At 33.5% G+C, this 13,401-nt stretch overlaps 1 protein-coding gene across 2 annotated transcripts in view; it reads right to left on the bottom strand.

Moving 5' to 3' along the window:
• LOC127731023 (myb-like protein X) overlaps positions 1 to 13,401 on the bottom strand; it is a 32,167-nt gene that overhangs the window by 15,850 nt on the left and 2,916 nt on the right. Inside the window, exons 2-5 of one of the 2 annotated variants that reach the window (XM_052239766.1) lie at positions 11,802 to 11,967; positions 5,942 to 6,156; positions 4,730 to 4,920; positions 276 to 436 (exon numbers count right to left, since the gene is read on the bottom strand). In XM_052239766.1, the coding sequence (XP_052095726.1) occupies positions 276 to 436; positions 4,730 to 4,920; positions 5,942 to 6,156; positions 11,802 to 11,967 (733 nt within the window). Of the gene's footprint in view, positions 1 to 275; positions 437 to 3,765; positions 3,857 to 4,729; positions 4,921 to 5,941; positions 6,157 to 11,801; positions 11,968 to 13,401 lie in introns of those variants that run through there. The other variant, XM_052239767.1, reaches the window with a different exon arrangement.

The following is a 13,401-nucleotide window of genomic DNA, read 5'->3' as shown; positions in this document are numbered from 1 at the left end:
AAGAAAAGGACAATGTCCTAACAGGAAAGCGATTAGTCAATTATCATTTTGGTATTCAATACTCTTTACTAACAAGCGATACTGGCGTATTCAAGTACTCATGGACATCCCTCTTGTAAATATATACTAGTATACAAAGGCAAAAATATCTAAAATAATACACATCGTATTCAAATAGGTGACAGTCTGCAATTTGATTTTTAAATGAAAAGTTAAGTCAAAGAAACTTCATGAACAAGCTGATGAAAAAACAGAGGAATATGCCACAGACAAACCTTCCTCTACAGGTAATTCCATCAGTTCATCAGGCTGTGAGATATCATCAATCAATATAGACTGCTCTGTAATAACACTCATGTCTAGTCTAGCCACTCTCTGTGGCAATGCTCTTGTAGGTGAGTCAGTCATTAAAACCTTGGTATGGTGCAATGGTGCCCTGAAAAAAACATGTGTTTAATTAATTTATAGTTTGTTTTTTTACAATGTCAGAATTCTTTACTCACCAAAGAGATGTTGATATGCATGTAGTTTGCCAACTGCCATAATAAAACTAGAGGCTCTAAAGAGCCTGTGTCGCTCACCTTGGTCTATGTGCATATTAAACAAAGGACACAGATGGATTCATGACAAAATTGTGTTTTGGTGATGGTGATGTGTTTGTAGATCTTACTTTACTGAACATTCTTGCTCCTTACTACTATCTCTATCTATAATGAACTTGGCCCGGTAATTACAGTGGAAAATACTTTGTAAAAATTTACAAAAATTTACAAAATTTATGAAAATTGTAAAAAATTGATTATAAAGGGCAATAACTCCTTAAGGGGTCAATTGACAATTTTGGTCATGTTGCCTTATTTGTAGATCTAACTTTGCTGTACATTATTGCTGTTTACAGTTTATCTCTATCTATAATAATATTCAAGATAATAACCAAAAGCTGCAAAATTTTCTTAAAATTACCAATTCAGGGGCAGCAACCCAACAACGTGTTGCCTGATTGGTCTGAAAATTTCAGGGCAGATAGATCTTGACCTAATGAACAATTTTATCCTCATCAGATTTGCTCTAAATGCTTTGGTTTCAGAGATATGAGCCAAAAACTGCATTTTACCCTATGTACTATTTTTTAGCCATGTCGGCCATCTTGGTACGCGAGCGGGGTCATCGGACACATTTTTTAAACTAGATACCCTAATGATGATTGTGGACAAGTTTGGTTAAATTTGTCTTAGTAGTTTCAGAGGAGAAGAATTTTGTAAAAAATTACAAAAATTTACGAAAAATGGTTAAAAATTGACTATAAAGGGCAATAACTCCTTAAGGGGTCAACTGACCATTTTGGTCATGTTGACTTATTGTTAGATCTTACTTTGCTGAACATTATTGCTGTTTACAGATTATCTCTATCTATAATAATATTCAAGATAATAACCAAAAACGGCAAAATTAGCTTAAAATTACCAATTCAGGGGCAGCAACCCAACAACATGTTGCCTGATTGGTCTGAAAATTTCAGGGCAGATAGATCTTGACCTAATGAACAATTTTATCCTCATCAGATTTGCTCTAAATGCTTTGGTTTCAGAGATATGAGCCAAAAACTGCATTTTACCCTATGTACTATTTTTTAGCCATATCGGCCATCTTGGTTCGCGGGCGGGGTCATCCGACACATTTTTTAATCTAGATACCCTAATGATGATTGTGGACAAGTTTGGTTAAATTTGTCTTAGTAGTTATAGAGGAGAAGATTTTTGTAAAAGATTACAAAAATTTACGAAAAATGGTTAAAAATTGACTATAAAGGGCAATAACTCCTTAAGGGGTCAACTGACCATTTTGGTCATGTTGACTTATTTGTAGATCTTACTTTGCTGAACATTATTGCTGTTTACAGTTTATCTCTATCTATAATAATATTCAAGATAATAACCAAAAACGGCAAAATTTCCTTAAAATTACCAATTCAGGGGCAGCAACCCAACAACGGGTTGACTGATTGATCTGAAAATTTCAGGGCAGATAGATCTTGACCTAATGAACAATTTTATCCTCATCAGATTTGCTCTAAATGCTTTGGTTTCAGAGATATGAGCCAAAAACTGCATTTTACCCTATGTACTATTTTTTTTAGCCATGTTGGCCATCTTGGTTCGCAGGCGGGGTCATCGGACACATTTTTTAAACTAGATACTCTAATGATGATTGTTGACAAGTTTGGTTAAATTTGTCTTAGTAGTTTCAGAGGAGAAGATTTTTGTAAAAGATTACAAAAATTTACGAAAAATGGTTAAAAATTGACTATAAAGGGCAATAACTACTTAAGGGGTCAACTGACCATTTTGGTCATGTTGACTTATTTGTAGATCTTACTTTGCTGAACATTATTGCTGTTTACAGTTTATCTCTATCTATAATAATATTCAAGATAATAACCAAAATGGCAAAGTTTCCTTAAAATTACCAATTCAGGGGCAGCAACCCAACAACGGGTTGTCCGATTCATCTGAAAATTTCAGGGCATATAGATCTTGACCTGATAAACAATTTTACCCCATGTCAGATTTGCTCTAAATGCTTTGGTTTCAGAGATATATGCCAAAATCTACATTTTACCCCTATGTTCTATTTTTAGCCATGGCGGCCATCTTGGTTGGTTGGCCGGGTCACCGGACACATTTTTTAAACTAGATACCCCAATGATGATTGTGGCCAAGTTTGGTCAAATTTGGCCCAGTAGTTTCAGAGGAGAAGATTTTTGTAAAAGTTTACGGACGACGGACGACGGACGACAGACGCAGGACGACGGACGACGGACGCAAAGTGATGAGAAAAGCTCACTTGACCTTTCAGGTCAGGTGAGCTAAAAAGTTAAGACTGGTCTCATATGCAACCAGATGTTGGTGAGTTAGAATAGCCATTTTACAAGCGTATGAACGGCCTTGGTAGTGACTATGAATGTAAGCCAGACCTTCCTCTCAGTCGACATTTGAGATCCTTTGAACACACTAAAGCAGATCTGAATCTACTGACTATTACCATCATTGACCATATTGCTTGATCCAATGAGGAAAGAATCACTCGGAAAAGATTTTTGATAAGAAAATTAAAAACACTGGCTAACTACCGCAGCTAAATGTGTTAGGTTCATTTTGGATGCATAAATATGCAACCTCCTTTGTAATTGTAAATACTAAATTTGCATGAAGTTTGAGATTTTAGAATTATAAAAGCTTGGTTGAGTTTTTTATTTGTATTACATTTGAGATTGTTTTAAGAAAGTCAGAATAGATAGATAAGATTCATTTAAAATCATACTAATGAAGGATATCTGTTATTCGAAATATTTATTGATACTTGTGTTTTGGGATGTTTTTTCCATTTTTGTGTTGCTTTGTACACTTTTTAGGCGTATATATAATTTATTTATTGTGTACAGTATCCTTTTTCATAGCGACACCAACGGCCTCGTAAGAAAGATCATTGACTAATATCTACCGTCTTTTGTTGTGTATAGTACGCAGGTTTTTATCCTGGATTTGATTTCTGAAAAGGGGATGCGTGTATATTTGTACCTTCTTGTATCTGATTTATAATATTATATGCAAATAAAATCATTTAAATGCTTTAATAGTTGTTTTTAGCATTTTCTTGTGTTCTCCGTTGCCTCCCGGAAGTTGCATTTGATCATGTCCAAATTAGAGATGAAGGATTCTGTCAATGTTCAAATTAGTGTAGGTATTTCTCGAGTTTATTACTTACTTTGTATATGTGTTCTAACAAGGAATACAGAAGGTAAATGTATGAAAATTGAATAAAACATGCCCATTTGATGATAGCGACCACCATTGTTTTCATACTTTCGTGGTATCAGGTGATCACATGTCATGTGACTTTTTACGTTGTAAAGTTGTAAAGTTGAATAAAGTGATGATTTTAACACGTTTTTACTTTGTAACATTTTTTTTTAAAAACCTTCATATAAGTCATAATTGCAGACATGTCAATGCCATCTTGTAAACTGTACGAAATTGATTAAGGAACAAAATAAATCTGTCAATTGATTTGTTTTGACAATGATAAGACTTCCTAATTGATATTCAATAAGAGTGTGATAATCCAGATTGGATGTTTCAATGAGTACCAACAAACAACAAATATAATAAGCAGAGATTAATATTTATTTCAGCACTAATTTATCAACATAAATATTACAATTTACTTAGTATTTATTTATTGTGTATTTCAGAATATTCGTAATGATTCCGTATTCCATAAAAGATTCAGAGACTGCGATTTGCATTTAAACAACCTCCCGATTCAACACTTCCTGTTGTTCTCAATCAAACACATCTGTGGAAACAATAAAGAATCAAACATCGTTTGCTAAATTATTCATTCTGCAACAATATTTTCATTATCCTGTAATCAACCAGGACTGGAGTTCAATTTGTCTCCGAAAAGAAATCACTTTTCAATGGATGCATTTTACAGAGATTCAAGATTTTTCCAGAAGAAAGTCCCTGAGTGTTAAGCATAAGAAGAAACTTTTTTTCTCTCAAGTTTCAAGGGCTAAAAAGGGGGTGTGGTGTGTTCCCTTATTTCGAATCTGTTTCCAATTTGGCTGAGGTTTCATCTGAAGAATTTTTTTTTTCAAATCTATGACAAATGTTCACATTGATCATTCTGCCAGGTGAGCTGTAGTTAACAGTTTATTACCACATACCTTACAATTTGTCCATGATGAAAGTCTCCATCGTCATCTGAGATAAAACACATAGATGAAGATCTACATGACCCTGTTGACCTCCGAGAAACGTTCATACACAAATCCATAGCTTCTCCAAGACTAGCAGTAGCATCAAACAACTGCTGTCCCATCCTACCAAGATGTGTCTTTAACTCAGATATATATTTCTAAAAGTAAGCAGATAAAATGTCCACATGAATCAAAATTATTCAAAGGAAATCAATTAAAAATAAATGGAGAATGTGTTTTTGGCCACAGATGCCCCGCCCCCGCATGTAAATATGCATGTGTCAACTTCCACATACAGATGCAGGATTCACTTAGTTAAGACTGTTTTGTGATTATAAGCCTTGTGTATAAGTTTTATAACATTTAATTGAGGCAAACTACAGTTAGAGAATGGAAACGACAGATTTAGCAATTTTTCCATTTATAAGGGGCATAACTCATGAACGGTAAAAGTGACGCCACCCAATTTCAAATTTGATCTGTGTTTTGTGGTAATAAGCATTGTGTATAAGTTTTTTAACATTTGGTTGAGGCAAAATCAAGTTAGAGAATGGAAGCCAATTTTGGGGACATACCAACAGGACGGACAAGGGTAACACGTAATGCCCCCTCTGCTACGGCGGGGGCATAATAAAAATAACACTTTATTATCATTTTAGGTGATTTGGGGCAAAGGGGGGGGGCTTTGAAAAGGTCATAAAATAAAGCATAGCTTACATGTACAATGCTTGTTTTTGACTAAACAGGGCATCATAATTATAAATTTGGGTTATTTTGTTGAAATTGAAACTGAATTTTTTGAAAGTATCAAATGTACTGCAAACATAGCTCACAACAATGTCAAAAGTCTATGAGTTTCCTTGGTTTCCCATTGGATAGATACTGCATGGTCTGTATTTTGCTATAGACAACCCACAAAATGATATGATATTTGGCAGGATGTAGTAAATTTGAATGTTCCTAACAACAATAAGCATCAGACCCAAAGAAAATGTCAGCCATCATTGCTTGACAAATTTAGAAATAACAAATTTTCATAGTAACTTTAAACATGACATCACTTTTGTAGCAGGAGGAAGTAACTCCTGTTGGAATCTTAAAATACAAATTGTATCATCTTTCATGTTATAACTTATTTGGGTATGGCCTTCATTGTTTACTGAGTATAGTATATCATACCTCCATTCTTATCTTAACTTCATTCTCTATTTCATCTGGTTTAAGTCCAGCTAAGTGTTTGTATGTAGTAACTTGTGTCTGTAGATCAATTATCTCCCTTTTTTGGTCCATGATTACATTACTAGCCATTCTGAGATCCTTTCTTGTTTTCTCTAGAGTCATGGCTAACTGTCTATTATTTGACTGCAGTGTTTGTTTGATAACTCGACTTGTTACTAGAAATATACATGAAAAGTCTCTAGATTAAAATTTGCTGCTATTAAACAACAATTTTTTTTAGAATATTTTCTTTGGTCAGTTATTGTAAACCAGAAAATAAAAGCAACTGAAGAAACATGGTAGTTAATTACTAGTTATACCGAATTTCATGCCATAATGACTTTTATATGTTTAGACATATTCATTCTGCAATCAAACCACATAAAGCATGGACAATTGCTTAACAGTTTCCTGAACTTCTTGCCTCTGCCAAGTATGTTATTGACTTATGTTCTGTAGTACGTTATGAAGTTGGTGCCTATTAAAACGTTTAAACCCGCTGCATTTGTTTGTACCTGTCCTAAGTCAGGAACCTGTTGTTCAGTGGTTGTCGTTTGTTGATGTGGTTCATAAGTGTTTCACGTTTCTCGTTTTTTATATAGATTAGACCATTGGTTTTCCTGTTTGAATGGTTTTACACTAGTCATTTTTGGGGCCCTTTATAGCTTGCTGTTCGGTGTGAGCCTAGGCTCTGTGTTGATGGCGTACTTTGACTTATAATGGTTTACTTTTACAAATTGTGACTTGGATGGAGAGTTGTCTCATTGGCACTCATACCACATCTTCTTATATCTATTTACTTTGTGACAAATGTTGCAAGTTCTTTTTGAATATTGTTGAACATTTACTGGTATCATGTGATTTTATACAAGACAAAAGAGATGATCTATGGCAGGACATAATCAACGTTAATCCAATTCAGTTCAGTGTCTATTGACAGTTTTTCCGCACCTGAATTCACGACGACCATTCTCTCATACAATATGTCATATGAATTAGAAAATGACAAGTTGACTTTTTTCTCCAAGATTTGTGTTCGTCATGTTGAAAAATCTGCAGAGATTTTGACAATAGATAGAATATGTGTTCGTTATCGCCTTTATAGACAGTGTCGTGTTTTCTCTTCTTTAACTTGAAACAGTAACTTATATTCTTTGTTTTTTTAATTTATATATTTCATGTACACTTAATCTCTATCATAGAGGAAATAAAGTTATATTTAAGGAATGACTGTAATATTTTTTCTGTCTATGAAGAAATAACATCAAAAATGTGGTGACACTGAATAACCCGCGATTTGTGTTCGTCATGTTGAAAAATCTGCAGAGATTTTGACAATAGATAGAATATGTGTTCGTTATCGCCTTTAGAGACAGTGTCATGTTTTCTCTTCTTTAACTTGAAACAGTAACTTATATTCTTTGTTTTTTTTATTTATATATTTCATGTACACTTAATCTCTATCATAGAGGAAATAAAGTTATATTTAAGGAATGACTGTAATATTTTTTCTGTCTATGAAGAAATAACATCAAAAATGTGGTGACACTGAATAACTCGCATAGCGGGTTATTTTAAAGTGTGCACCACATTTTTTATGTTATTTCGAATAGACAAAGAAAAAATATTAGTCATTTCTTATAGTTCAATTCTAAATTCCATTTTAAACCGTAGTAAACCATGAAAAAACGTTGATGATGTCACGGTCACATGACAAAATTATGTCTATGAGCTGATAAACAAAACAACGTCAGCCAATCAGAAGACACGTTTCATCCAAAATAAAATTATATATATATACATCTTGTTCTACAGTCAATACAAATTTCAAATCTTTTAAAATTTAAAATCATGTATACAAGTTTTTTTTAAATATTCATCAACAGACCTTTCCATACACTGTGCGCTAATAAAATAAAACATCTTGGTGTATTTTTGATTGAATAAAAATTTGAACTGACAGATCTTCTTTGGATGTTGGCCAATCATTGCAAATTTTTAGATTCCACTGAATAGCATACAGACAGTCAGGGGTACTACTAGTACAAGTTATTTTTATTTACTTGAAGAAGTAATTGTATATATAAATGTTAATATACTTATAAGTAAATTTGTAAGATACTTATACAAGTGTATTTTATTTACTTGTATAAGTAAATTATTTTAATGGCTTAGTTATGTCCCTTAGACATTCGGATTTTTTTACTTATACAAGTAAAAAAGTCATACTATCTTCTTTTCTTGAATTTCTCAGGACTTCTTTGCTCTAATAGAATTTTTAATTGTCTGTCCTTTGCAGATGTCTTTACTAATCATTTAAGTGTAATTTCATGGAAAATGAAAATCTCATTTGTCTGTTATTTTCAAAACACTGCTCATTAATTAGCCTCCAAGGGGCAATTTTTGAAGGCCTTGTGCAATTACTTAAGATCTTTGCGCAATTAGTTTCTTTGTTGAATTAATGAGTTGAAACGTTGAAATCTAATAAAAAATTATGAGCTAACCAGAGAAAAATTGTTTAATGCATGTTTTTACATCCCAAAACATGAGAGTTTTTGGGATTGTAAAAACTAGAGGCTCTTTAGTGTGGCTCACCTTGGTCTATGTGCATATCAAACAAAGGACACTCTCCAACATTGTAGACGAGAATAGACTTCATGACAAAAATCTCTATTTTGTTGATCTTGTATTACTGATCTTTTAGTCTGTTTAGTTTCTCTCTATCTTCTATTTTGCTCAAAACACAAAAGAGGGTAAAAAAAATCCTCATTTAAGGGCAATCACTCCTATGAAGAGAGACAGTCTACTAACTATATCGTCAAAATTTGACATTTTAATAGATCTTGCCTTGCTGATCATTTTTGTGATTTAAAGTGTTTATTTATCTATTATAATTTAAATCATATAAGGCATTACAGAAAACAAATATTTCTCTCTAAATATCATAGTTTTCATTTATAATAGGCAAAAATGAAAAAAAAAATGGTAAAATTTGTCATTTATGGGCAATAACTCCTATAAGAATTAGTCTAAAACAGTTTTGACGTATATGGACAATTGGTAGAGCTCATTATTCTGAACATTTTTGCTCCTTTCAGATTTTCTCTATTTATAACGGTTCAAAATATAATAGACAAAACTTCCATTTTACTCCTATGTTCTATTTTTAGCCATGTCGGCCATGTTAGTTGGTAGGCGGGGTTGTCGGGCACATTTTTTAAACTAGATACCCTAATGATGATTGTGGTCAAGTTTGCTTAAATTTGTCTCAGTAGTTTCAGAGAAGATTTTTGTAAAAGATTACAAAAATTGTTAAAAATTGACTATAAAGGGCAATAACTCCTTTAGGGGTCAATTTACCATTTTGGTCAAGTTGACTTATTTGTAGATCTTAATTTGCTGAACATTACTGCTGTTTACAGTTTATCTCTATCTATTACAATATGCAAGATAATAACCAAAAACTGCAAAATTAGCTTAAAATTACAATTTCAGGGGCAGCAACCCAACTACGGGTTGTCTGATTTGTCTGAAAATTTTAGAGCAGGTAGATCTTAACCTAATGAACATTTTTACCCCGTCAGATTTTCTCTAAATGCTTTAGTTTCAGAGATATAAGCCAAAATCTGCATTTTACCCCTATGTTCTATTTTTAGCCATGTCCGCCATGTTGGTTAGTAGGCCGGGTCATCGGACACATTTTTTTAAACTAGATACCCTAATGATGATTGAGGCCAAGTTTGCTTTAATTTGTCTCAGTAGTTTCAGAGGAGAAGATTTTTGTAAAAGATTACAAATATTTACAAAAAATTGACTATAAAGGGCAATAACACCTTAAGGGGTCAATTGACCATTTTGGTTATGTTGACTTATTTGTAGATCTTACTTTGCTGTACATTATTGTTGTTTGCAGTTTATCTCTATCTATAATAATATAGAAGATAATAACCAAAAACTGCAAAATTTTCTTAAAATTACCATTTCAGGGGCAGCAACCCAACAAAGGGATGTTTGATTTGTCTGAAGATTTCAGATGAACAATTTTACCCCATGTCAGATTTGCTCTAAATGCTTTGGTTTCAGAGATATAAGCCAAAATCTACATTTTACCCCTATTTTTAGCCATGGCGGCCATCTTGGTTGGCGGGCCGGGTCAGCGGACACATTGTTTAAACTAGATACCCCAAGGATGATTGTGGCCAAGTTTGGTTAAATTTGACCCAGTAGTTTCAAAGGAGAAGATTTTTGTAAAAGTTAACGGACAATGACGGAAGATAAGTGATGAGAAAAGCTCACTTGGCCCATAGGGCCAGGTGAGCTAAAAAATTACTTATACGAGTAAATTTTTTGAGAAAATTAAGGCGAGATTATTCAAACCTTATAAGAAAAGATGAATATAACAAATTTACTTATATAAGCATATTATTATTTACTTCTTCAAGTAAATAAAAATATCTTGTAAAAGTAGAACCCCTAACTGACAGAAGATTTATAGTATTTTAACAGTTTTACTATCTTGAAATCCTTGTTCATTGACAAATAGAAGGCAAACTTCCAATAAAGCAGTTTGTACAATACTGGAAATACTCTGTGAAAAAAAAATTCTGGATTGTTGCCCAAAAAAAATAAAAGAAGAATGTGTCTACAAGTTATAAAGGGGCATAACTCTTAGAACGGTAAGTGACTCACTGCTCAAATTCAAACTCTGTCTGCAAGTTTTGGTTCTTAGCATTGTGTATGAGCTTCATAAAATTTGCAAGAGGCAAACTTAGTAAGAGTGCTGAAACAAAAGAATTTGCAATTTTCCAATTTATAAACATGATAAAGGGGCATAACTCTAAAACAGTAAGTGACTCACAGCTAAATTTTAACTCTGTCTGCAAGTTTTGGTTCTTAGCATTGTGTATGAGTTTCATAAAATTTGCATGAGACAAACTTAAGTTAGAGTGTGGAAGTGAAAATGGGAGGGACTTACGGATAGTCGGACAGAAAAACGGAAAGACAAAAAGGGGGACCCTATATTGTACTATTGTAAGGTAGTGATAAGCAAAGCTTGGACACATGATCTGTATTTCAATCAGATTGAACTAATATCAGTGTAAATACAAACAGTACCACTTCTATTCAAACTTTTAGACAGTGACCACAGATTGAACTAATATCAGTGTAAAACAGATTGAACTAATATCAGTGTAAATACAAACAGTACCACTTCTATTCAAACTTTTAGACAGTGACCACAGATTGAACTAATATCAGTGTAAATACAAACAGTACCACTTCTATTCAAACTTTTAGACAGTGACCACAGATTGAACTAATATCAGTGTAAATACAAACAGTACCACTTCTATTCAAACTTTTAGACAGTGACCACAGATTGAACTAATATCAGTGTAAATACAAACAGTACCACTTCTATTCAAACTTTTAGACAGTGACGACAGATTGAACTAATATCAGTGTAAATACAAACAGTACCACTTCTATTCAAACTTTTAGACAGTGACCACAGATTGAACTAATATCAGTGTAAATACAAACAGTACCACTTCTATTCAAACTTTTAGACAGTGACCACAGATTGAACTAATATCAGTGTAAATACAAACAGTACCACTTCTATTCAAACTTTTAGACAGTGACGACAGATTGAACTAATATCAGTGTAAATACAAACAGTACCACTTCTATTCAAACTTTTAGACAGTGACGACAGATTGAACTAATATCAGTGTAAATACAAACAGTACCACTTCTATTCAAACTTTTAGACAGTGACGACAGATTGAACTAATATCGGTGTAAATACAAACAGTACCACTTCTATTAAAACTTTTAGACAGTGACGACAGTGATGTATTCAAGTTTCTTTTCTGTTTAAAAGTCTTTGCTTTTTCTTTTTTCATAACTCTCTTCAATGCTCTTCTTTTCTTTGGTGGAACCTCATTCTTCATGGAATCTGACATGCTGATATCTTCAGTGTCCTGAAATAATAAAGTATTCTCTAAATTTCTATGTATGACATGTATAAGAAAATATACATTTTGTTAAACTCAAAATGTCATAACCCCCAAATTGTAGAAATACTTGAAGAATACTTGACAGGTCATATCTGGATATCCAGAGATTTAAAACTTACCACTTGGCATGCTATATTTGTGCTACCACTTGTCACTGGCAACATAAGACTGCTGCTAACAATATATTTTGCAACATCATTTTTCCCATGTCAAAACTATAACAGTAATAAAATTGATATCAGAGACCAATACAGTGATGGTTTGTTGTTAGCTGCTAGCTCATGCCAGTGTTCTCCCCAGGACGTTAAAAAAGAACAGTGCCTGTGATATAGGATCAACTGAACTTGGCGACCACAATACTTGTATACCAGTATTGTCAACAATACTCGTATATAATTAATGTACAAATATTGTTAAAAAAAAACAAAAATCAATAGGGTTTGTTATTTTCATTGATGTGTTTTATTAACAACTTGTTGGTGTTTTTTTTACCAACAAAAGACACTACAGATGGCTATGGTTTTGAATGCATCAACGGAAAGTGTACCAAAAGACTCACAACTCGATCCATCAGGTCTGGCTCATTTTACGAAAGATCTAAAGTACCCTTAGCAAAGTGGTTGTACTTTATGTATCTTTGGTGTCAGGATACAAATTATGGTGAAGAAAGCCGCTGAAACAACAGGCATTTCTGCAAAGACAACCGTACAAGTGTACCAGTATATCAGAAATATTTGCACCACCAAACTCCTAAGTACGCCATGCCAGTTAGGTGGTCCAGATAGATGAGAGCCTCTTTTGCCACAAAGCCAAATACAACAGAGGATGCCGGGCCAGTAAAGAGCAGTGGGTTTTTGTTATAGCCGACACATCATCCAAACCAGCCATCACATACATGCAGATAGTAGATAAACGGGATGCAGACACCCTACTACCAATTATACAACGTTTTGTGAAACCAGGATTCATCGTCCACTCTGACCAATGGAAGGCATACCACCGCATCCAAGAAAAACTGCAACTTGATCACGCCATGGTTATTCACTCTGTCAACTTTGTCGACCCAGAAACAGGCGTACACACACAAACTATTGAATCCTGCTGGGCCAAAACAAAACAGAAATTCAAAATAATGAAAGGAGTTTCAAGTGAAGCACTCGATTCCTATCTAGATGAAAGAATGTGGCGAGACCGATGGGGGAAGAATACAGAAGACTCATTCAACAAACTTGTGTATCCACATCGCTAAACAATACCCAGTCTAAACAGTTAATATACTGGAAAGTCCCAAAGTGGCCAACCAGTCCTTTTAAGGACTAACTAAATAGTACATAAGAGTCTGAAACTGTTGTGCATCAATTTAAAATCCTTGGGTTATTTCCCTTGAAAACACTTTAT

This window comes from Mytilus californianus, unplaced genomic scaffold, assembly GCF_021869535.1.
Source record: "Mytilus californianus isolate M0D057914Y unplaced genomic scaffold, xbMytCali1.0.p SCAF_2, whole genome shotgun sequence".
Classification (NCBI taxonomy): Eukaryota; Metazoa; Mollusca; class Bivalvia; order Mytilida; family Mytilidae; genus Mytilus; species Mytilus californianus.
This window is presented reverse-complemented; position numbering and strand designations above follow the sequence as displayed.